This window comes from Fragaria vesca, linkage group LG4 (assembly GCF_000184155.1).
Source record: "Fragaria vesca subsp. vesca linkage group LG4, FraVesHawaii_1.0, whole genome shotgun sequence".
NCBI classification, from domain to species: domain Eukaryota; kingdom Viridiplantae; phylum Streptophyta; class Magnoliopsida; order Rosales; family Rosaceae; genus Fragaria; species Fragaria vesca.
The window spans coordinates 6,698,425-6,722,702 of record NC_020494.1 but is presented as its reverse complement, the minus strand read 5'-3'; the positions used below and the strand labels follow the sequence as shown (position 1 = coordinate 6,722,702).

At 37.8% G+C, this 24,278-nt stretch overlaps 3 protein-coding genes across 3 annotated transcripts in view; 1 reads left to right on the top strand and 2 right to left on the bottom strand.

The window, feature by feature from the left end:
• Window positions 1-252: 252 nt before the first annotated feature.
• Window positions 253-6,488, bottom strand: LOC101292007. The gene is made up of 11 exons (XM_004296589.1): window positions 6,406-6,488; window positions 4,544-5,583; window positions 3,427-4,099; window positions 3,240-3,326; window positions 2,382-2,588; window positions 2,166-2,263; window positions 1,850-1,949; window positions 1,629-1,727; window positions 1,379-1,515; window positions 550-617; window positions 253-463 (listed from the first exon to the last, which is right to left on the bottom strand). The coding sequence occupies exons 2-9, from the start codon at window positions 5,578-5,580 to the stop codon at window positions 1,453-1,455; spliced, it is 2,364 nt and encodes a 787-aa protein (XP_004296637.1). The 5' UTR covers window positions 5,581-5,583; window positions 6,406-6,488; the 3' UTR covers window positions 253-463; window positions 550-617; window positions 1,379-1,452.
• Window positions 6,489-10,786: 4,298 nt separating this feature from the next.
• Window positions 10,787-16,788, top strand: LOC101292885. Its single transcript, XM_004296592.1, has 4 exons — window positions 10,787-10,902; window positions 11,135-11,200; window positions 11,427-13,075; window positions 16,199-16,788. The coding sequence occupies exons 3-4, from the start codon at window positions 11,459-11,461 to the stop codon at window positions 16,538-16,540; spliced, it is 1,959 nt and encodes a 652-aa protein (XP_004296640.1). The 5' UTR covers window positions 10,787-10,902; window positions 11,135-11,200; window positions 11,427-11,458; the 3' UTR covers window positions 16,541-16,788.
• Window positions 16,789-18,093: 1,305 nt separating this feature from the next.
• Window positions 18,094-24,278, bottom strand: part of LOC101293777 (uncharacterized protein sll0005-like) — a 7,323-nt gene continuing 1,138 nt past the window's right edge. Inside the window, exons 2-13 of the mRNA XM_004297955.1 lie at window positions 23,695-23,860; window positions 23,439-23,609; window positions 23,217-23,360; window positions 22,471-22,576; window positions 22,182-22,330; window positions 21,933-22,058; window positions 21,623-21,766; window positions 21,003-21,090; window positions 19,701-20,074; window positions 19,086-19,397; window positions 18,568-18,798; window positions 18,094-18,460 (exon numbers count right to left, since the gene is read on the bottom strand). Of these exons, the coding sequence (XP_004298003.1) occupies window positions 18,326-18,460; window positions 18,568-18,798; window positions 19,086-19,397; window positions 19,701-20,074; window positions 21,003-21,090; window positions 21,623-21,766; window positions 21,933-22,058; window positions 22,182-22,330; window positions 22,471-22,576; window positions 23,217-23,360; window positions 23,439-23,609; window positions 23,695-23,860 (2,146 nt within the window). The 3' untranslated portion in view covers window positions 18,094-18,325. The remainder of the gene's footprint in view (window positions 18,461-18,567; window positions 18,799-19,085; window positions 19,398-19,700; window positions 20,075-21,002; window positions 21,091-21,622; window positions 21,767-21,932; window positions 22,059-22,181; window positions 22,331-22,470; window positions 22,577-23,216; window positions 23,361-23,438; window positions 23,610-23,694; window positions 23,861-24,278) is intronic.

The following is a 24,278-nucleotide window of genomic DNA, read 5'->3' as shown; positions in this document are numbered from 1 at the left end:
ATAAGACTGTGTGTGTGTTTTGCAGAAATGATCATGTCATATATATCTAGATACTAGTTGGTTATGATCGAAAAATATGACTAAAAAGTGGTTCTATTGGCAAAATTCGTACATTTTGACAAGACTCACTCGCTCATGCGTGCAAAAGAAAAAGAAAGGTATAGACAGCATGAGATGCTTATCGAGTAAATCTAGAGGTCCTAATAGCGATCATATTTGTACATGAATTTCGAATAGGGCCCTTTCGAATATTACACCCCTGGCCTGAATTGCATTGTTCACCACTCATTGCAACGCGACATCCTCTAATCACAACCAGTTTTTCCCTGGAAGACCCTGGATCTTGTCTAGGGTTTAATCACCACCAAGGAACAATATCACCTTGCAATTTAATGTCATAATGCCCCATTCGCTTGATGCAGAAAATACAAGAATGCAATACAACAAGCCATCTTGCCTCACACTGCCAAAATCAATAGCTAGAAGTTACAGATTTACTAACAAATCAAGACTTTCACATTGAAAGCTTGTCGTAAATCCTCGAATCACCTCGGTGCGCAGATCAGTTGTTACCAATGGCAAAATAGATGTCCAGAGCTTCCGTTGTAGTTTGTACCCTGTGCAGCCAAGGTTATAACTGAGAAGTTAGATGGCTTGCTGAGGAATATGACAAAGTTGGAAGATCAAAAAATTTAAATCAGGTGCTACTTGAATGTCATTTTCGATAGAATGGCATTGACAGAGTAATATCACAAATGTGGAATTTGAAGCCTTGCATCACAATTTGTAAACTCATGGCTGTATGATGAAGCTACAGACTGAATTGGGGCAAAAGTGAATAGTAACTTTTCAATTAAATACAGGTCAGACTAGTGACTTCTAGGTCCTCTAATGTAATCCTGTAGACAAATTGCTGGTGCTTCTATCAAATGTTTTGAAATATGTGCAAATTTCAAGGAATTGGCGCAAACTCTTCTATGTCAAATAGCATCTATATTAGTGGTAACCCCTAAGGATTCAAAAATGTCAAACCACAAAAGAAAGCCAGAAAAAATAACCCACAAGTTGACCCTAACTTACCCACTCCCACACCTATCAGGTGTGTTGCTACATAACACAGCGAAGCCAAGATGTTGAGGTCTACCATCCTTGTAAGTATCTTTGCCAGTGTTTGAACTCTTCAGACAGACATTCATTGGTAATGAGAGGAGGCTTGGCCGGTGTTAATTGATTTGTTAGACAATAGTTTAGATACCTTAATATTCCCAATTTTAATGATTTCTCCAGTGCTAGTCTATTCTATAATACTACAACTTCATCAAACTCATATTCGCTACTATTAACATGCTTAGGCAGAACATAAATGAATACACCTCACCTCAGAAGACTACTGGCAAGATATTCTGTTATCACAATTCACAAGATGGCCTGAGCATTGAATCACAGCACAAGCTAACTGATCGAACATTTGCAGACTGGGCATGAAGTTTTTCTGTTGAGCCACGGATCAATACACTGAGAATGGAGGGAGGGAAAAGAGTGAGATACAAGAACCAAAAAAACAGAAAGTGAGCTACCTAGTGGCTTCATTTCCAAAAAGTAAAACTAACAAAAATGCAAATCCCTACATCTTTGTGAAATCTGTGCAAGCAAGGAAGATGCCGAACTGTTTCTCCAAGTGTTGGTGTTTCAAGACAGATTGCACAAGCTTCTTCCGAGGCATCAGTCTATACAACAAAGGAACCACAAACAATACATCAGACCTCTAAATGGGGTGCATGACCACTACAACAAACAAAAATTTATTAAGATCATGTTTCTGTACTTGCTCATGTTCTACTCCACCTACCTGTACTGTAGACTGAGGCAAATTATTAATTTGATTAGCTGTCGCACCACCAAGTTGATGATTGTTCTCATCAAGTGCCAATAACATCTCATAGTCATTGCTGCAAGAAAATAAAAAGGAGGTACAAGGTAACTGAAATTTGAACAGACACATTTGAAAACAAATAAACAGAAATATACTTTGGGCACAAACAAAGTCATAAAGATTAATCATGTCAGAGCTCAACATGGCTGTATGAAATTGGTGAATATAACCAGCGCCTTTTTTGTGCCATACAGATACACTAGACAAATAGAAAACAAAACTAGAATCTTACGCGGTGAAATCTCGCTGAAGTTGAAACATGTGATTATTCAATCCCACATCTCCGACATCCCCAACAGCAGTCTCCAAAGCTTCAAGTATATTCAGTCTCTGCATATGATGACGGAGAGCACAATCATAACGCAAAACAATCAAAACTAAGAGTTAGACTGTAACTTGAAAAAGAACTTTTTAGGCCCTAGAAAATAGAAAGGATGGATACAAGTACCATGTCTAGATCCATGTCAGAAGGAAAAGGACCTTGCAGATTCCTTCTTCTATTTGATACTCTAGGAGCCTGGTTGCGAAGGCGATTCCTTAACTGTGCCACTGCAGAAGAGCTAGGAACTCGACCCTGGGCTCCTCTCCTAGTTGAAGGATTTTGAGAAGGCTGTGACTGGGGCCGTCTATGAGAATGCAATATCGTGGAGCCTCTCTACATAATATAAAACCATATAAGAACACAAAATATTTCCAGAAACAACATAATTGAGGCAGTCATTATATATTAATGCCCACTTACTAAGGAACTAAATCATTTTTATAGGAATAATAACCCTCATCTACTATCATTTAGCATGCGCTTCAAAAAGAAAGCAAATGAACTCATATGAAAATGTTTCCAATAACTTTATCTCGCATCTTTTTTTTATGTCTCACTTTTATCTCCCAATTGAACATTCACTAAATTTCATACTGGAAAAGCAAATCATTGACAGAATTTCTGAATTATGGCCTGCTTATAGATGATTTGCACCAGGGCAGACTAAGAATCATGTATTTAACTTCAGCCATGAGGATCTCCAGAGAAGACAATCCTGCACGCAATACACAGTTTCCATACAAGTTGTTTCAACTGAGGTCCTCCAAGACAACACAATAAGATAAACCCTTTTCTTAAAATAACATTCTAACAGAAATTCAACCCTTTGCCTTTTTCAGATTATAGGAATAAAGGCCAGGGACACTGGCAGATTGACAGAACAGTAAATGTAATATATCTAATATACTAGATATAAGGACCAAATTAATTATAACTAGGATATCATACTATAACAGATATCAGAAAATGAAGATGCTAACTTACACTATCAGGTATATTATGCCTTCCACTAGATGAGGTAGTAAAAGCATTCTCCTCCCGCTGAAGTGCCCAAGCTAGATGTTCATCAATCTGCCACAAGGTGAACAGTTATGAACACGTGGTGAAAGAGACTCAGAACTTGTCTCCACCTGCACAAACCCACAAATAAATTCTAGTAAAATGCACTAACCTCGCCACCACCAAAAGCAGGCATCTCATGATACAATTGTTCCTGCAGTTCACGTGCTAACATCTCATCAGCTTCTAGCTGCCTTGCCTTGGCCTCTGAATCATCACTCATTGAATTGATACCTTGGGGGTCAGAGGGACCTGCGGCAGGTGACAACTCATCAACTTCAATAACTGGCCTCAACATTCCCTGAAACTGAGGTCTGTGAATCCTAGATGATTTTGAACTTTCAGATGTATCAGATGAACCAAGAAACATAATGTCGGAGTCAACATTATTTCCCATAATATCCAATGTAGAGCCTTCACCATGATTTCCCATACTTAATCCCCGTTTCTTCTCCCTTCTAATAACTCTCTTTCCTTCACGATGTTGTCCAGCCATCCGGCCTGGCTCAGATACAACTGTTGATTGATTTGAATTCAAATCGTCTGCAAAATTTACAAAGTTTCCTTCCTTCCAAGTATCCTTCCTCCCTACTCTGCTTCCATGTTGATTTACAAAGTTTCCAGCACCACTAATTATTCTGGGAAGATGCTCAGCTGAGTCAGATAAAAGTGGATCTAATGTCCTTGAATGATTACGCGTACTTCTCCAGCCACCTTCAGAGCATACAGATATATCTTTGCCAACATATCTGGTTATATTAGCTTCGATATTATCATTCAGAAGACTGTGGCAAAAACATATCATGTCATCAGATTCAAAGATTTTGGTAAGTGAAGAGAGCATATGAACGCTGAAAGATAAAACAATGTTTATGGCACTTGGATTGATGATTAAATTGAGGGGAGTGTGAAAATTAACAAAATTAAAAATAACTAAAACATTGGCCCATAAACATTATTATCTATCAGCTTAACTACATTAAGGGGAGTGCAAGAGGGTAAAATACATGGCAAAATGGAGTGCCAAAGACATTAGCCATAAAAATTACACAAGAGTTATAAAACAAACCAAACTACGCAGTACACAAAAGATGGCAAAAGACAATTCTTGAAATTTGGAAATTAACTATGTATGGTAGAATGACAGGAATTGAATAAAATAAGTCCAAGCTACTCATTAAACAAAAACAAGTATAACATTTACTTCAGAACATCTTGAACAAAAGTACCTGGTTGATGTTTCAACAATTCTTGCATTATTCTCTCTTGGTCTAGAAGGTTGAACCATTACCCCTTTCCCTTTCGCTCTTTCCCTTATATTGTCTTCATTGACCACATCATTTGCATCTATGACATATGGTGGACCACTGGAAACCGCATCAACAGCATGACTGTGGTCATTATTCTTGGAACTTGTATTATTCTCTACATCTAATTGTTTAGACCTTGTTGCTATATTATGTGGGGATATACAACCATTCCTTACCAATCTTTTCTGGCCACTGACTCTTGGCAGGGTAAAAGAATGAAGCGCCATGGGCTTTTGATGCTCTGTTTTATGTTGAGGCTCAGTAGGCAGATCAATCCTTTTCCCCATAGGCACCGGCAAACCCACACCAGTATATGTACTGTCAACTGTTTTTTCTTTAGCATTATTGGCATATCTCGATCTCTCCAAATAATTTATAGAGCAATCTGTAAAACTGCCATCTGATATTATCTGCCGGTTTCTTGTGCCTTGAACAACATCATCTAATTTTCCATGTGGAAATACCTTTCGGTGCAACTGGGATTGACCATTCTGTTCAGTTAAATCAAGAACTTCTGTGTTTTCTGGATATGCAGAAGATTTAGACAATGCTTTAATTCTTATGGACTTTCCTCTGTCCAAGTTTTCGGTCCCAGAAGAATGTTTGTTCTCACAACTGGAATTTCTGCCAACTGCGGGTCTCCTAAAGAGGTGAGCATTCTCGGAAGCCGATGAATTAGCCTCTGCAGAGCCATTTTGAATTGCAAGATTGATGGGATTTCTCGGAGGACGAATAACAACTCTTTTACAGTGACCATTCTCATAGATGAATCTATCCTTGACCCCTGAACCATTCAGTGATTTCTCATCAACAAAGTCTGAATTATTCAACTTGTTAGTTAATGGAGAATTAAAGACTTTACTGGCAGGTTCCCTGGAAACACCATGTCTGGCAGCATATCTTTCAGGTGGGGGCGTGTCAGGTATGACCATGTGATCGATGTCCATGTCCTCCATAATCTGCAGCAATTAAAATTAAAACCATAATGAATAAATAGCCTGCCAGTCACAAGATTAGTAAGCACATTCTAGTCAGAGTAATGGTCTTCAGAGGCTTTTCGTGTATTCTATAGAAAACTCTTAGTATGCAACTATGCAGATATGAAAATATTCTCTATATAAGAAACTTGAACAGAAGTCAAATGAACATAAGTTTAACTAGTGCTGAGTGGAAAAGTGTCATTGTTCAGTCAAGCTTTTGGCAACACAGCATGGATTGCTCTCTGTATAAGTAGACTATGAGATAAAAGTGAACAAAGGAACATAAATGAAAGACTTCTGCTCAACACACATGTTATAGAATAACTAAAGGGAAGATCATAATGCAATAGATTAAGTCCATGCAATGCTGAGAACCTTGACAAGTTTGATAAGGCTCATCTTCATTTGCCAAGCAAAGGGAAAGGCCCATTCTTGAATCCCGGTTCGATCAAGAAGATTAAGAAAACCTCAGATTGAACTGGGCCATTCCTTTTGGTACTGCAAATGGAGAGGAGTTGATCCAGTAAACTCATGTATTGCTCAAAAATTGTGGCATTGCTCTTTTTGAAACAAATTGTATTGAATCACGAACTAACTAGCAAGATATATTTATCGTTTGAATTTCAAAACATAAAGTTTGAATCTTGCATGAGTTAACAATCACCCAAAAGCTAGAATGAATAAAGACGATTCAAACAAGAGAAATCAGACAATGAATTCCAATAAAGAAAACACAGAAAAAGGAGCAATCACAGATAGAAGCAGAATATGGGGATGAAAGAAATTGACAGCGAATGAAACCTGATGATGATTTTGGTTGAAGAGAGAAGAGGAGCCCAGAAGTTGAAGAGGAACCAGGAGAGAGATGATGATCTCAATTCTCAAACAACACAATCTCTTAAAGGGTCGGATCGGATCGATTTAGGGTCTAACCTACGCCTTGGGCCACTTGTTCTTTTCGGGTCGTTTTGTATTAAACAAACAGCCCAACCCAACCCAACCCAACCCAAGTCAACCTTTTGATATGCTAGTCTTTTTTTAGTCTTTTTTGTTTTTTATTGAAATGGAAAAATTATAACACAAAACCACAAGAAACTCCGCCCCTAAAAAATCAAGTTGGCAGGCAATGCTCGAGGATAAAGGTAAAGAAGAGAACCAAATAGAAGGGTTCGGACTTCCGACCATAATGGCCAAGCGACGCTAAACTATCGGCCAAGAAATTAGCCTCACGCCAGATATGATGGAAGGTCATAGAAGAAAAATGTTGAGAGAAACTCAAAACATCTCTAACCACAAACTTAATACGCCAAGGAACATGGGTACGTCCACAAAGAGCATCAATGAGAAGTTTGGAATCTCCTTCAGCTATGATTGGCTAAGTGGGTATATATATATATATATATATATATATATATATATATATGGAGAGAAAGTTCATGAAGACTATCACGAAGCGCCACAGCTTTAGCAAGGAGGATGTCCATAAGACCCAAAGATTTATTGGTGGCAAGAATTGGGGTTCCTTCAGAGTTTTCTACAACAAACCCGCCAGCAGCTGCTTGAGAGGAAGAATGAACATAACCATCAATATTTACTTTAAGCGTGTTGGCTAGAGGAGGATGTCATTTGATACATGCAGCTCTAGAAAGAGAATGTGCTTGAGGAACAGGGATTAGCTTGTAAACAGGCTTGCAAATTATTTACAGTAGTAAAAGCAACAGAAGCCAGAGGAATGAGAGTGTCACGAAAAATTGACGCATTGCGAGCTTTCCAAATAGCATGGGCTAACATAATTAAAGATTTTGGAAGTAAAATTCGTTTATGAGGATGGAGTCTTAAGGAATCTAACCAGTCAATGAAAGAAAGATTAATCTGAATAAGAGAAATCAGAATGCCAGAGAAATGCCATGATTGTATAAATTGAGGACATTGAGTGAAAAGGTGATCAATAGTTTCGTTATGAGTATTACAAAAAAGGCACAAATTAGAAATAGTAGGTTTAAAACGATGTAGACGTTCTCTGGTTTTTAATCGATTACAAAGCAGCAACCAAGAGAAAATTTTGACTTTAGGGGGCATTCGTAACTTCCGCATCAATTTAAGAATAGCAACATGAGAATAAGCTAGTAGAGGCATGCATACGATCAGCAGCCGATTTTATGGAGAAACTTTTCGGATGATACGCTAGTCTTTTGTCTTTAACATCAACTTTCTCATCATATACTTGATCAACAATCGGATCTAGACTCATTGCCGAATTATTTTGTTGGTTCAGGATATTCGACAGCTTGCTCAACAGTTTAAGTCCATAATTTCTACACATGTTTAAGGCAAACTCGTCAATTTTCGGTTTATGATGGACAATTAATAAAAGGAAGTGAAATCTACACTCCCTAAATTGAAATCTACACTCTCGCTTTCCATTTGTAGTCATTATTCTCATAAGAATAAAAAAAATTTAGTCATTAAAGACAAAATTTAAGTTACTAAAAATAGAAAATGAGAGTTTGGATTTCAATTTGGGGAGTGTGGATTCCACTTCCCTTAATAAACTCGCATATTTCCTTTATTAATAGGATTATGGTATGTAAAAGTACTGAAACGTGAAGCAGAGATCATCTTGGTCCATCCCACTTCAATAACATACTAACAGAGATCATCTTGAGCATACATGAATGATTGCATCATAATCTTCCAATCCAAATAATTTTCACCATCAAACCAAGGAGGGGTGTTAACTGCCGAGCTATGTGAGTCACGTTCCATCTTCCCTTGGATCTGCTAGACTGTTCCAGCACCAGCTCTGGTACCATTTAAAGGTATTGAAACATGAAATAGGGATTGAAACGACTATTTCAATCCTCGACGAACTGACAAAATGTTAACAAGAACACCAGATTTTTTATGTTGTGTAAAAACCTCAAAATAGAGAAAAAATCACAGCAGAGCACAAGCTCAAAAAACGAACTCAGCTAGATGAATTTTTGTAGTCTTACAACTTCTTTGTAAACCCTATACTATTACAAATTCCTATCTCTAGGCAAAACGTCTTCTTCTTCTTTCTTCTTTCTTCTTTCTTCTTTCTTCAATGATCTTCTCTCAACACACAAAAGAATCACAATCACACACACACAACAAGTTCAACTCAACAAGGAACAGTTGAATTTGTGCACTCAGATGAGTAGCGAAATAAAAAACTCTCTTTCAAACGCTAAGCGTGCAAAAATAATCTCAAACAATGGTTTGCGCCTCTTATATATTTCTCTAATATCCTTGCGCCAACAACCCTAATAGCTGTCCAAAAATAAATTCTAATAAGTATCAAATCACATAATAAATCACAACATGTTATATATTAAATCATAAAAGAATATCCTAAATAAATTAGGATTCATTTCCTCAGGCAGCCTCCCTGTATCAATTAACCTAGATACAAATGTCAAATAGACCTATTCACAATAGACCTTCCTTTCTTATCTAATCACATAGTAATCACATGTGAGATCCGAACCAAGTTAGGACTCAACTACACTAAAGAATATCATCTGCAATATTCTCAATCAAGACACATAATCATCCCCAAAACTCAAGCATAATGAAGAATTATCAAAACGGGACAGCAATCATATATATTAAATCATACAAAAACAAGTTCTAATCAAATTAGAACTTCTTTGCTCACACATCTTCTATTTTGTATAGGGATGCCAATAGTATGGTAGTTATACCTCTACTATCGTCTTTCAGTGACAGGATACTCCAGTTAGCAACCGATCAAAGGTACGATTAGTTCAGCAATGATCTCTCCTCTTATCCTAGGGTTAGGGTTTTTTTTTTTTTTTTGAAACAACGGTTCCACAAGTTTCTGATAGAAGATAATCAGGATATCGATGTCAATATGGTTGTGAGACTTACATCCTCTTTAGCTCTAATAGGGGGAAGGAGACGGTGGACTTAAATTACTACTTATTTCATGGGTATGTTCAAGACTGCTTGGCAACTCGTTGTGAAAGTTAAGATTGAACCGGTTGACGGTGGCCCGGTGCTAATCATCTTCACAGATCCGAGCGACAAAATCAGGGCTTGCCAAGGTGGCTCTTGGGGTTTTAATTGCCCACCAGTTGCCCTACCCGAGTATGATGACGTTGAAGAGGTTCCCCTTGTGACGTCCTCCTACTGGATTACCCTGCTGGAGGTTCCTCCGGTTTTTCGTTCACATAGACTCATGTGCATGGTGGGAAGCACCCTTGAAGATATGAAGGAATTCGACCGAACTACTTGGAAGAGTCGTATTATGAAGATTAAGGTGGAAGTTGAGTTCGGGTTTGTTGACGGAGATATTACCATGTTTGGATGAATATACCAATTCGTCCTATAGGCTTGATTCAAACAAAACAAAAGTACACAGTATTCCTCAACGTTGATGTGCCAGTACAACAATAGAATGAAAGACTAGAGCACTAGCAGAAGTATTGTCACACCAAAAGATATGATCAATGAGAACACACCGAAATCAATAAACAAAAAATAAAGTCATAAAATGTTAGCACCCATTTAGTCAGGTCAATGAAGATCACAAAATTATACTAAAGCGTGGACAATCTTATGGAATTTAGAGTTCTACAAAACCATATTGAGACTTTGACGACCATTATAATTTTTTAAAAAAATGCGATTGCGAAGATATGTCTTAATACGCTAATATAACAAACTCATGTTTGCATTATGGAGTATTTATATATTTTAAGGAACAAAGAACACACTTTGTTGTTATACAAAAGAACACACTTTGTTATTATACAATTTGTTATTTGATCGTACCGATATTTGATTGAGATTCACTGTAGCATTTAGCACCCAAAATCACTGATTTTCATTCAAACATTTGATATTTGCCTTAAGTTTTTATTTTAGTAAATCTTTCTTCGAAACTAACACAAAATTGTAGGCTAGCTGCCTACTAAATGATCTGGTAATGGCAACAGCCACATAAAGAGTTTGTAGATTCGATCAGCATATATGCTGGCAGTAAATAAGAGAAAGGAAAGGGGAGAGCAGGTTCCCTGGTTCTGGTCACATGCTCTGCCTTTCTGTTTTGGACCCCCTGCCTTTCTCTGACCTTTTCTTTATAATTTGCTCTGTTCTTATCTTTGTTTGTCTTGATAAAATAACAAGAGGTCAAATTAATTGCAACAAACAAAACAAACGTATACAAAATGGCACCCCGACCTCTCTTCTTCCCAATTCTCATAGTCGCCCCATTCCTTTCTTTTCTTGTTGGAGTTGCTAGTCTGTGAGGTAAACTCCTTCAAAGACTTGTTCTTTGTGTGCGTCACTTGCTGGGGTTTATTCCTTTCCTGATTCCTTCCTACTCCAAGGAGCTTCTTCAATTGTTAATAATAAATAAAAGAAAAGAAGAAGTGGCATTTTGTTTGAGTCACATGCATCTTCTTCTTCTTCTACTTGTTCTTTATTGGGTTTGTCTGATCTGGATGGGATCACCACCATCTCTTCTTCTCTAAACTCGCAGGGCACTTAAGCAGAAGAAGAAGAAGAAGAAGAAGAAGAAGAAGAAGAAGCCGCCCAAGAAAGAAAGGTGAGATTTTTGAATTGGGTCCCCCCCCCCCAAATTTCCTTTCTTGAATTGGGTCTGATTCGTTTACATCGAATATGTCAGTTTCTTGATCATTTCTGAACTGGGTCTGTTTCCTTTGTTGCATTTAATTGACATTCGCTTCCTGGGTTCTGATTGTACTGTCATTCTGTGCTGTGTTTTGAGTTCTTCCAGTATTGATTGATTTGGTTATTGGTTTTGATATTAGTGTGGGTTTGGTGCTCTGTGTTCTCCTGAGGCATGGCTGCCATTGATGTTTCAAAGTATGCTCATAGTCCTGCACACAAGGCCATCATCACCAAGGACTATGCCAGTCTCAGGAGGATCCTCGGAGCTCTTCCGCGGCTCTCTAATCCTGCCGAGATTCGTACCGAATCAGCTTCACTAGCTGAGGAAGAGAAGGCTGATGCTATTGCTGCCGTCATTGACCGACGAGATGTCCCAAACCGTGACACCCCTCTTCACTTGGCTGTAAAGCTTGGGGACCAGACAGCCACCGAAATGCTTATGGTTGCTGGCGCAGATTGGAGCTTGCAGAATGAGCAGGGGTGGAGTGCACTCCAGGAAGCAATTTGCAGTAGAGAGGAGGCAATTTCCATGATTATCGTTAGGCACTATCAGCCATTGGCTTGGGCAAAATGGTGCAGAAGGTTGCCTCGTTTAATTGGAACTATGCGTAGGATGAGGGACTTCTACATGGAAATCACATTCCACTTTGAGAGTTCTGTGATTCCTTTCATTTCGAGGATTGCTCCATCAGACACATACAAGATCTGGAAGAGGGGGGCGAATTTGAGAGCAGACATGACATTGGCCGGTTTCGACGGTTTTAGGATCCAGCGTTCTGATCAGAGTGTTCTTTTCCTTGGTGATGGGTCTGACGATGGCAAGGTGCCTCCTGGGTCACTTTGCATGATCTCACACAAGGAGAGGGAGGTGATGAATGCTTTGGATGGTGCTGGGTCTCAAGCAACTGAAGAAGAGGTTCGGCAAGAAGTGGTTGCAATGTCTCAGACTAATATATTCCGGCCTGGGATTGACGTAACTCAGGCAGTTCTCTTACCTCAATTGACTTGGAGGCGGCAGGAGAAAACAGAAACGGTTGGATCATGGAAGGCTAAGGTATATGATATGCATAATGTGGTTGTGAGTATCAAGTCTAGGCGGGTCCCTGGGGCTATGACAGATGATGAGTTTTTCTCATCTTGCAATGAAAATGAAACAGAAAGTGAAGAGCTTGATGATATTTTGACAGAGGATGAGAGGAGGCAACTTGAAGTTGCACTGAAACTGGATTCATCCGAATCGACTAACGAGAGTGGTGATGGAATTATTGAGCATCGTCATAGTTGTTATGAGGCAAGAGAAATTCCTATTGAGGATGTAAGCAATTGTAGAAATGGAGAGACTAAGCAGGAAAAGAAAGGATGGTTTGGTGGATGGAGGAAACGGGATGCCAAAAATGAAGGGCTCAAAAAGGCTGTCCCACCAAGAAGTTCTCTCTGTGTGGATGAGAAGGTGAGTGATCTGCTAGGAGATTCTCCATCGAGAAATCAAAGCAGACCTGGAAGAAATAATGTGGATGCTGTTGTGAGGGGCGATGATCACAGGAGAGGAAAGGATACGAAAGCATCTTCCTCAGTGAGTTCTGATAGCAGAAGTCGTCATAAGGATGCAACCAAGGAGAATGAGTATAAGAAAGGGCTAAGACCTATCCTCTGGCTTTCCCCCAACTTTCCTCTACAAACAGAGGAACTGTTGCCGTTGCTTGATATTCTAGCAAACAAGGTTAAGGCCATCCGTCGTTTGAGGGAACTGCTAACTACTAAACTTCCAATGGGAACTTTTCCCGTCAAGGTATGCTGCCCCCACTTTTTATCATTGTTACCTGATTTGGTTTTATCTTATTTCTGTAGATGAATTGCATTCCAATCTACTATAGTTTTGTTTTTTCTTTAGTGTGTGGGCTGCTTCTTTCTCTTTAAGTGAATAAATTTTTGTACGAGTTCTGCTTTCAAGTCTGAGGCACATGTTTTGACCAACTTAGGCATGCCAATTTATTTAAGAAATAGGACTCCTAATGTAGTCCTTGCACAGAAAAGCATTATCATATCAAACACATCTACGTATGTACATATTTTCTTAGAAATCAGATTTTGATCGTCTGATTACCACTTGATCTTGCCTTGGCATGCACTAATTGATTATTGTGTTATATTTATTTGAAATTGATCAGTTTGTGCATTTTTATTCTATTGCTTACCATTATTGTTATTATAAGGGTAAAATATTGTGTAGTCTTTGTGGTTTGAAGTCGACATCTGTTTAGTCCTTATGGTTTTATTTTAATCTGAATAGTCCTTAAAGTCACAATTTTTCATGTAAATAGTCCTTATGGTTTTATTTTAATATGAATAGTCCTTAAAGTCATGATTCTTCATCCAAATAGTCCTTATGGCCTTTAACTGAGAAAATTGTGTGAATGACTATTTGGATGGAAAATCATGACTTTAAGGACTATTCAGATTAAATAAAACCATAAGGACTATTTGGATAAAAAATTGTGACTCTAAGGACTATTCAGATTAAAATAAAACCACAAGGACTAAACAGATGTCGACTTCAAACCACAAGGACTAAACAAATTTCAATTCTTATTATAATAATAACTGTTTTTATTAGTACTATCAGTACTTTTTTTTCTCTCATTAAATTGGTTAGACTTGAGCAATGGATTGGTAGACAATGTTATGTAATCAAAGAACTGATATCATCAAATCACGTGTGTCACTATTGCATATTTGAGCGAGGGGCTAACCCTTGTAAAAATGACCAGGAATGGAAAAGTTGGTTCTTAATCTTACCTATGTCCTTAGAACAGGAATTAGAGATGAGACTTTTTAAAACTTATAATTGAGGGATTTTCTGGTGAACCAAGTGGGTAGATAAACTAACTTCCTTGTGAACAGTTTAAGCTTTGCTGGAAGCCTATTCTATGGCGCATGAATTGATCTGGAATCTTCAGCTAGAATAGTAGGTTCTTGAGCACAGGCACATAAAAAATATAAATTTACATGCATCATGAATGTCTGACTTTTGCCCTTTGAGCTCTAGTTCTTCTCCAAAATTAGGATTCAGGTTCATTCAACCGTAAGTCTATATCAAATTCCACGTTAGGATTCAGGTTCATTCATTAAACCATATCAAATTCTTGTTTAAACCGTATAACAATCATTAGGTTTGTTTTCTTCCTTTCCATGTCTTTTTCTTCCACGTTCAAGTTGTGGGGCTTTAGTGTGATATTTTTACTGGATTGAACTCAAGCTATAAGTATATGCACATCTCTGTCGATAACATTTATTCAACTTATGGGGTACTCAAATAATTAATTTGTATAATTGCACAAATTCACAAATCCACAAATCCACAAATATTATTGTCTAGTCTTGTTTTTTCTCTGTTCTCTTCAGCTCACAATCATAAGATCCTGTGAGTTAACTATGAAATATTCAGTGGTGCAACTTTTAGAGTGTATTTGTAACTGGGATCTGGAAGATGTGAAATTGTTGGGCAATGTCTTAGTTTGGTTGACGTAAGCATTTTAGAAAGATGTTATGAAATGCATATGGCTATTCTATGAAGTGCTTCAGTGACATTATCATACCTTTGACTCTCCGAGCTAGACAAAGGTGGTTTAGGTATATGAAGATTTAATCTCAATAAGAGCTATATCAGGAGTCACATGGCTGTGTGTCATAGCTTCTGTGTACAAACAATTAAATACCTCTTAACAAGATGCTGACTTGATGTTCACCTTTCCTAGAATGTTGTCTCTGTTGTTACACATTTACATGTTGCCTCATTGGGTTGTTTGTGCACATGTTTTTGCTTTATAGAGGTTTTGGTCCCTCTTTGAACCAATTTAAATGAGATCTAGCTGTCTTTCGTGGTCTGCATGCCATGATCTTTTCCCTTGTGGGTGGTTGCCTGAGAAGATAATGAATGCTATTATAATCATTATGCGCCAGGGATTAAGTTGAGTGCTGAAGCAGTTGTTTTCACAGTATATCAAGCATATGCATGAGGATGAACACCTGTTCAAGCAAATAGTGCCCTGCAATAGAGGAAGTCTGTTGTCTAATGTTGGTAAAACCTAAAAGGGAATTTACCACAGATGGCACAGGAACACAGTCATGAACAAAAATGGCCTTTTCTAATAACTTGTCATGGATGTCAGAAAATGTTACTAGCTTTCTTAGGAAGTACCATTTTGTGCCTCAAAACTCTAGGTGTCACTTTTAGGTATTCCCCAAACTAAGAAAGAAAGTCAATTGACTTTTTTGGCTGTTGTTATATGCAATTCATAATTCTGGCCAACAAGAGGAAGTGCTGTAATTGATAAAGAAGATTTAGGTTTACAAGGGGTGCTTGTACTTATCCTGTTGCTAGGTGTACTTAACTGACTTCTTAAATATAACAAGTCCATAATTTATAAAAAATGATTTTTAGAAAGTATTTCAACTAGGTGGAAATTAATGGGAATGTAAAATGTTAACTATAAGAAAGGAACGAGAACATTTATATAATAATCAGAAAGTTATCCCTAGTAGACGTTATATTCCCAATATGTACAATTAACCTATCGGATTATGTGAGAAACATATATTCTGTGCTTTATCAACTCTTTTATCGTGTATCTTAAAGGATGATACTCCATTGTCTTGTTATTGCGATTGATTAAGTCAGATATCCCCTTTATGAATAGTAGTCTTTAATGAAGTACAGAAAACCAGTTTTAACAATCTGGCGGCGGTTTTTAACCATGGAACTTTCTGTACTTATAGTTATTTATTGTACACATTAGTTATTGGTGGCACTTTCTTCCTATTGTTATTGGTGTCGATACATACTGATTTAGTCTAATAAGTAATTTGATTTTCTAGTTCAGTTCCTGATTGGTTCCCTTGTGTTTACATCCAGGTTGCTATCCCAGTGGTTCCCACTATCAGAGTTATTGTCACTTTTACAAAACTCGAAGAATTAGCACCAGTGGACGAATTCACAACACCCCCGTCAAGCCCCACTTCTGTAGGCAGAGAGAGTCCAGCAGGGATGCAATCCTCGAGTTCATCTTGGTTTCAGTGGATTAGAGCTCCTTACCATCGCCCTGGCTTGTCCACTGCTGGTTCTAGCAGTAGGATAGAAACTATTCCAGACCCATTTGCGATTCCAGCAGATTATACATGGGTTTCAGTTGAAGCAAAGAAGAAGAAAATGCAGGAAAAGAACAAATCAAAGAAAGGAAAAGGTCACCACAAATGAGGTCAAGAAGCGAATGTAAAGAGGATTTAGCTCACTAAAGGAACTCAGCAGATACAAATTAGACGCATAGTATTTCATTCATTGTGATCTCGTGAATACGGTAAGGAGAAAAAAGAGTAATACTAGAGAAGGATGTGGTATAGAAATGAATCATCCTATGTCAAGGGATATCTACTGAAGCATTGTGGGGGGTGGGGTTGGGAAAGATTTAGAAAGGTACTGTGAATCTTGCTGACAATGGAAAGATTCAATTTGATTGCTTAATTCATTACACTCGCATATAGTGAACTTGGCTTTAACAATCAGGTGACTACCTGTTGGCAAAACGGGTTGTGTTCAGCAGATTTATTTTTCGTTTTCTTTTCTTCTACGGGAGGGACTGTTTTTCGCTTAGTGAGATCACTGAAGTGGGAGGCTTCATAAAAACAGGAAGTAAAATTGTCTTTGGACAGTCTCTACCATTGCATCATCTACGATTTGGTTTTAAAAATTTGTCGGATGTAATGTATGCACGTGTCTAAAGAAAAGAAAAAACGAAAAAAAAAAAAACAAAAAAAACCCAAAGATTTTGGAAGGATCAAATGGCTTCTTGCCAAGAATTCGACGTGCTCAAGAATTTGATGACATGATTTGTGAGATCAGGTGATGTCTGTGTTTGTAATGTAGGGATGGGGCCATATGCCATTGTTGCTAGAGATCATAGAACTTGATTTCCCAACTATACATGAACTTGTGAGACTCAGCAGCAAGTTCAACTTGCTCTAAATTGACAAGCAGAAAAGATCTAAGAATTGTCTAATGCTTATAGATGAACCATCTCTTCTGATGCAACAAACCCAAAGAGAGCAGTCTTTCTTTGGAGGTACACAGGAGCGCACATTAATTACCAATCAGCTGCTTTTCATTTTATTTGATGCAGATATAACTCTTCCAAATGAGAAAACGATAAAAAAAAATCTATTGCACTAAAAGAAATCCATAAAAAAGTCCCTATAATCCGTGAGTATCAATCAAACAAATAAACAGAGATGCTCAGCTTAACCATACGTTTAAGGTTAACTGTTTCCCATTGCATTCCAACCCGGTGAAACATTTTCATGTCAGCGACTCAGAGTCATTACCAAATATTAATATGAACCTAAGAGCTGAGGAACCAGATATTGAAATGTGAAAACAAGCTTCAATGGAATTGTATATACCCTCGACTACTAAGACCTATTGGAACCTCTACAAGCAGTGTTAAATCATATTCTAATGAAATGCAGTACAGTGTTCCAATATTCCAACTTCATAGTTAAGAAAACTTTTTGGCACGATGAAGATGATAATAAACCACCTACTAGTCTAGTACAAGCTAAATGAACATGGCATGGTGAAAGACGCCAACAAATCAAATAATCAGTGTTTGGTTGCATGCCCTAGCCAAACCATAGTACCTTCTTGAATAGATTGGACACTTTTTCCGACATAACCATATCACAGGCAGAAATAAAGTCTATACAATGTATTTCAGGTGGCCAACTCAACCTTCATCAATAAACAACAGTTTGAACTTTGAAGAATGCAAAATGTTGCTTAAACAAGCAACAGCAGTCTTTTCGATCGGGCCAAACTTTGATTTAGTTCATTTCTTAAGGGATATTATATACAACAACAATTTGGGCTGTTGAGGACAAGAATTGCACCTAAAAGACAAGGTTAGACTAGATATATATGACTTGTATCTGGTACTACTACTTAGTATATATGCACAATGAGGTTCTGGCAGGTAAGCTAGGAAATTTATTACAAAATTGTATCCCTAATCACACGTGCTATTACCCGTGACGATAATCGGTTCAGCACTTCAGGGAGCACTTTGGAAGAGATACTTGGCAAAACAGGAAGAAACTCTTGGATAACCTGAGACACATTTAATTCCTGCGCATGTCCGATACCAGCATAAAGTCAAAGTTAGATTTTTAAGGAACTTCATATGCAAACATTCTCCCAACAAGTTTTCCAAGTAAAGGGTTGACGGTAAATACCTGATTGGACATTCTTGATATCGAACTTCCTGCAGCCAGGAACTCGACTACTGTTTGAACATTGTTCAATATGACTCTATCCTCCTCAGTTATGGTTGGTAGAAGTCCTGCAGGCTTGAACAGCCCAAAACTAGGAACCATGCTGAAAACTGGGAGAGCGTTCCCGAATCCAAGAAGTGCCATTGCACGAACCAGTTGTTCTCTTGTAACTGCATCTATGCCTTTCACAATCTGCTTTGCATGTAAAAGACAATAGTCAAAACACATTGCTGACAAGAATTAGCATTCACTAGCTAAGTAGATATGTTATACTGAGAGACCAACACCACAGTTGTTAAATGAGGAAAACACTATGGAGTAAGAGTCATATATCTTTAAGAAATATAAAGGAATCGAGGTAGATATGGTCTGTTCTTTCTTAGCTAAAAGTTTAAATTCCTAAAAAAAATGATTAAGCCATCAGGTGACATACGAAAAAATTACAAAAAAAATAAAAAATCACTACTATCCTAAATTACCTCATCCAGAAGAAATTCTCTGAAAAAGTTTCCCTTATCAGACAGTACAAATGCTAAAGCCGCCCTTGTTTGAACTGGTTGCACATCTGATGCAAATCCAGGAAGGGAATACTCAGTTTGACTTTGCAAAAGTCCAAGTTCAGCCATATCACCATTCATCTCCTCTCCACCTCCACTTTTAGCAGCAGTTATGAAACTTTCAAAGGCTTGCATGACATCAATAAATCTCTCGGCATCAAAAACTCCCGATTTCCCATAAATTGTGTAACGCAAAGCATTCCTTAACCGTGGGGATTCATCTGTCAGGAGCCTCTAATAGTGAAAAAATTGTTTAAAATGTGAGTATGTCAAACCACATCAAGCTGCAGCATTTCTTAAGACAATAAAATGACACAGAAGATTGACCAAAAAAAACACAGAAGAGATCATAAATATGTTGCAGCTAAGTTAAATAACCATCTTGTTTGTCACTACAAGTCTTCCTCAAAGCCAAGAAACAGTTCCTTAATACATAAGCACATATTCACATATTTCATGAAACTGTTGATACCCTACAGAATATTAATTTGGAAAAAAGTTAAATATCCAGAATCAAAATAACGAGAGTTTGAATACCTGGGCAATATATGGATAGGCCTCATCCACAATAGCAAAATCAGGATTTCCCACTAAAGCTATGCCTTCCAGGACCCCAATTGCTCTAATTATAAGAGCGAAATAAGGCGGTATCTTAAATGGATAGTCAAATGTAATTTGTGCCAGATCTGCTGCCAAGTCCTGGAAGTTGATATTTTTTGCTCCTCCACCTTCAAGAGCCTGATCAAAAACCTTGGCCAGAACAGGCAAAATAGGTTCTAGATTAACTCCCTCGTCAATAAAACCAAGCTTGACAAAGTCTTTGACTATGGCTCCATAGTCACGATGAATAAGGTGAGCAATTGCTTCGATCATTCCATACTTCTGATCATCAGTCAACTTGGTGACCAGACCTAAAAAAAACAGAGAGAACTGATGAACTGTGCTTGACAATGAGAGACACCGTATATCAATACATCTAAATATATTGAAAGGCATGTTGATGCAAAATCAGTCAAGTAGTGAACAGAATGCCATTAGAGTATGGAGTTATGCATAAAACACCGCAAGTACAGCTGCTGTACTCTTTCAAATACTGAAAGGCATACCTAACAACTTCACAAACTTTATGGTCATATCAGCTTGAAACTACTTTTGGGTGCATAGTTTTATATGCACCAAAGGTAATCCTGATTCCATAATTTTATTTGGTTTGAATTGTCTCATGTCTGTTTTGGTGCTAAGTCATGACTTCAATTTGAAAGAAAAAAAAAAAAAAAAAACTAACTGATCCTGACTTCAGTAGTTTACTCGGTATGCTTTTAATCTACTCATACAATTATATAAATAGTTCATCTTTCAAAGTTGGAGCTAATTTGGTCAGTAGGGATTGAACTATTTTACGTTAAGACTGGATATCACAGTGACTATTGCGGACATGAAGGGAAGAAACTTCATTGAACATAAGAAGACTAGTGAGTTCTCATTTATCATAACTCGTATCTTTGATCTATTTGAAAAAACTTTGTTATAAGAACTGAGAAAGAGTACATACAGTGAAGATGCACAAACAGCTAGGTTGCTATAACCAGAACCATCTAGGTTGGTGTACAACAAAAAACATAACTACCCCATCAGAAAACAGCAGCATTCCAACCCAACAAATTTAAGGAAACTGAGTACCGCGTAAATTCTGCAGAAGTAGATTCCCATAATGATGCCAAAAGGTAACCCTCTCCCAAAATTGCACCAAGTTATTTGATAGATTCTAGTAGTATATGATTGTTCTATGTACTAACCATATAGAGTATGACCATCCACTTTAATGAAGAAGAATATTACCAAAATCAAGTATAGCAAGCTTGCCATCTGGAGTGCGAATCAAATTCCCAGGATGAGGATCAGCATGAAATAGTCCGGTGTCGAGCAACTGTAATTAAAAAAAAAATTATGAAATTTGGTTAATAAGCTGGTAGAAACTAAAACCTACCAATAAAAGGCTGCTAAGTAGCCTTTGCATTTAACAGGAAAGAGGTAAAGAGAAGACTTTACAGTTACATGTGCTGCTGTTTTAACTATCAATCAAGGTAGAAAAGAGAACACAATCCCAATATTATCATTTATCATTTTATAGTCCAGTAGTATTTCTACACAACTAGTCTATTCAACTCAGCACAACGAGCAACAGAAATTGCAAGAAGATCAACCATTCAGTTTCGCATCTAGCCAGCTCACTAAATTTTGGTTAACTCAATAATGATGTGGTTTTGTTTATACCAATTTCAGCCAACTTTACAGATTTACAGTAGCTATGAAAAAAAGTAGGCTATGTATCACCAAATTCCAGGAAGCCAAAGCGAAGCAACTACTCCATGAGCACATTTAACATTGAAGAAAAGAGATAATTTATTGGTACAAAAAGTCTATTTAAAGTACGCCTCCAGAAATTACAAGTACTTTACCTGCTTTAGGTAGCATATGACTCCAACATTGACCAGTTCTCCGACATCACTTTCAGTACTTTGTGATAGCTTCTCTCCTTCTATCCACGATGTAGTAAGAACCTTTCTTGATGTATATTTTGGGTATGTTTTTGGTACAACCACCTGAAAAATCATGTATTTATAATGAGTATTACGCTTACATATTTTCTAGCTCGGATACAGCAACAAATTAAGACGAACAACAAGTAGAGCAGGATATGTGTTCTAAAGAAATTAACAAAAGACAGAAGATGACTTATAATTTTCTAATGTTACATATCATACTCACCTGTGGAAGGTCTTTTCTCATCATTTCAGCAAAGAGTAGTCCATTCTCACCCTCATTAACATAATCTAACTCTTCAAAGAAACGAGCTGCCCATTCATCAACTAATCCAACCACATCTACAGACACCTGGAATATTAAAGGAAGGACAAGAGTAAATTGAAACGAGGTAAGGAAGAGAAGTCGTAGTCACAAGTTAGAAAGCCGGCTACGAAATCTGAAGAGATGACATTGAATAGATCATAGAGATACCTGAGGAAACTTCCGGAGGAACAAACCCAAGTTCCGTATGACAAACAAATCAACAGTTACTGTTTCAAGAACATAAGGCCTCTGCACTTTAACAGCCACTGGATCTCCGTTTTCTTTTAGCCGGCCCTTATATACTTGCCCAAGAGATGCTGACATAGATTTTGGAAAGGGAGAATAAAATTTAATGGAGCACAGAACTTTACAAGCAAGAATTTGTCGATAAAAAGACTAGAAAAATAAGTGTCTGGTCTTATATTTAAATAGTGACACAGTTCTTAGAAATTCTTACCAGCAGCAATTGGAGACGAAGAGAGCTCAGAGTAGATGTTTTGCCATGGCTGACCAAGCTCCTCCTCAATGAGAGCCATAGCTATATCATCCGGAAATGAAGGAACCTTCAGATATGAACAAAGAATTATCAGACACAGTAAAGATACCATTAGCTGTACATATGATGACAACCGACAATCAACCTGTATGTGCACATGCAAATATCTAGGAGCTGTTTCTACTTATGACATAAAAGAGTTAGACATTAACTCAATATTGTGGGGGCAGGTTAGCAAAGTCATATCAAAGAGGTTCTTCCCTACAAGTATGATATATAAACCTCGGAAGTAATTTGAGAGTAGTAAACTAACAAGTTTCTGAAAAGTGCTGTGAGAAGTTGAGAGATATGGATTCAATCAGAGTGGCTCATACTTATTTGGTGGAGCTTCTAATTGCCTTCAATCACTATATGGTTATATGAGAGATATATTTGCACTCTTCTTAAAGGCTACAAGATCTCACTTAAATGATTGATATATCAACATCTCTCTCCCTCTTGCTCTCCCATATTTGAAAGAGCTTATACAGCTATTCCGAAGAAACTTTGCCACAATAAAAATGCCAACTCGAATAGATATGTTTAGATACACGTATATACTTACGAGAAGAAAAATGAAAACGGGACCAAAGAAACCAAAAATCAATAATGTTTAAGAGACAATGACAAAGAACTTTTCTTCTTCTGATAAGAATAAAAGAATTTACCTTATCACAAAGCTTTTGCAGCTCCGTCATTGCAGCGGGTGACAGTATATCTGGTCGAATGCTCAATGCTTGGCCAAGTTTGATATATGCAGGCCCCAAAGAGGTCACAATTTCTCTTATTTCAATGGCCCTAGCAACTTCATTCTGATATAATTAAAAAATGAAGTCAGTATTATCACAGAAACAATAGATAGAAAGAAAGAAGCAGGGAGAGAATGTGACCTGTTTGATTTTCTTGTTAATAAAATCGGCGGCAAGACGTGAAAGGAAACCCCCAGCTACAGAGAGTAACTGGATGACACGTGTGACGACAGCGCGGGGGCGCTTTCCCCAATACGCAGAGATGCTAGCAGGATCATACAGCACAGGCAAAAATTCACTGCTTTCATCTGTCTACGCATTCAAATTGAGAATGAGTGGAAGTGAGAGATTGGATTAAATGGAATGCACAAATTCTTGAGAAATGATAGATAGACACCTCAACCAGACGAAGCTGAACATCATCCTCCGCAAACTGTGAGTCCTTCAAATTTTGACCGCGAAGACCTTTCATGAGAATTGCCAGGTCCTCGTTTTCTTCCATCTGTGCGCGAACCCTCTTGATTTCCTTGGAAACATCTCCGATTCTCTGCCATACATTTCCACTAAATTAAATTCAGTTAATTCAATGACCAAGTGAATTGAATAAAGGATGAAATTAATGTATTCACCGTGGAAGTTCCATTGATGGGTTTGGAATCAGGGGATGGAGATTTGGGTTTAGAACCGGGCTTGGTGGCGACGGCAAGAACGCGGTGAAATCGTTTGGGAAGGCCAACTCTGGTGGTACTGGTTGTGAATGAATGCTTGGCTGTGCGGCGGAGGGACTCGATTCCACTCGAAACCAGCTGTGGCGCTGCCTCCATCAACCCAACTGAGCTCTACTCTCTAGTCCGCACTCCTTTGTTTAATTTTAATTTTAATTTCAATTTCGGGGAGAGAGAGAGAGAGAGAGAGAGAGAGAGAGAGAGAGAGAGAGAGAGAGAGAGAGAGAGAGAGAGAGAGAGAGAGAGAGAGAGAGAG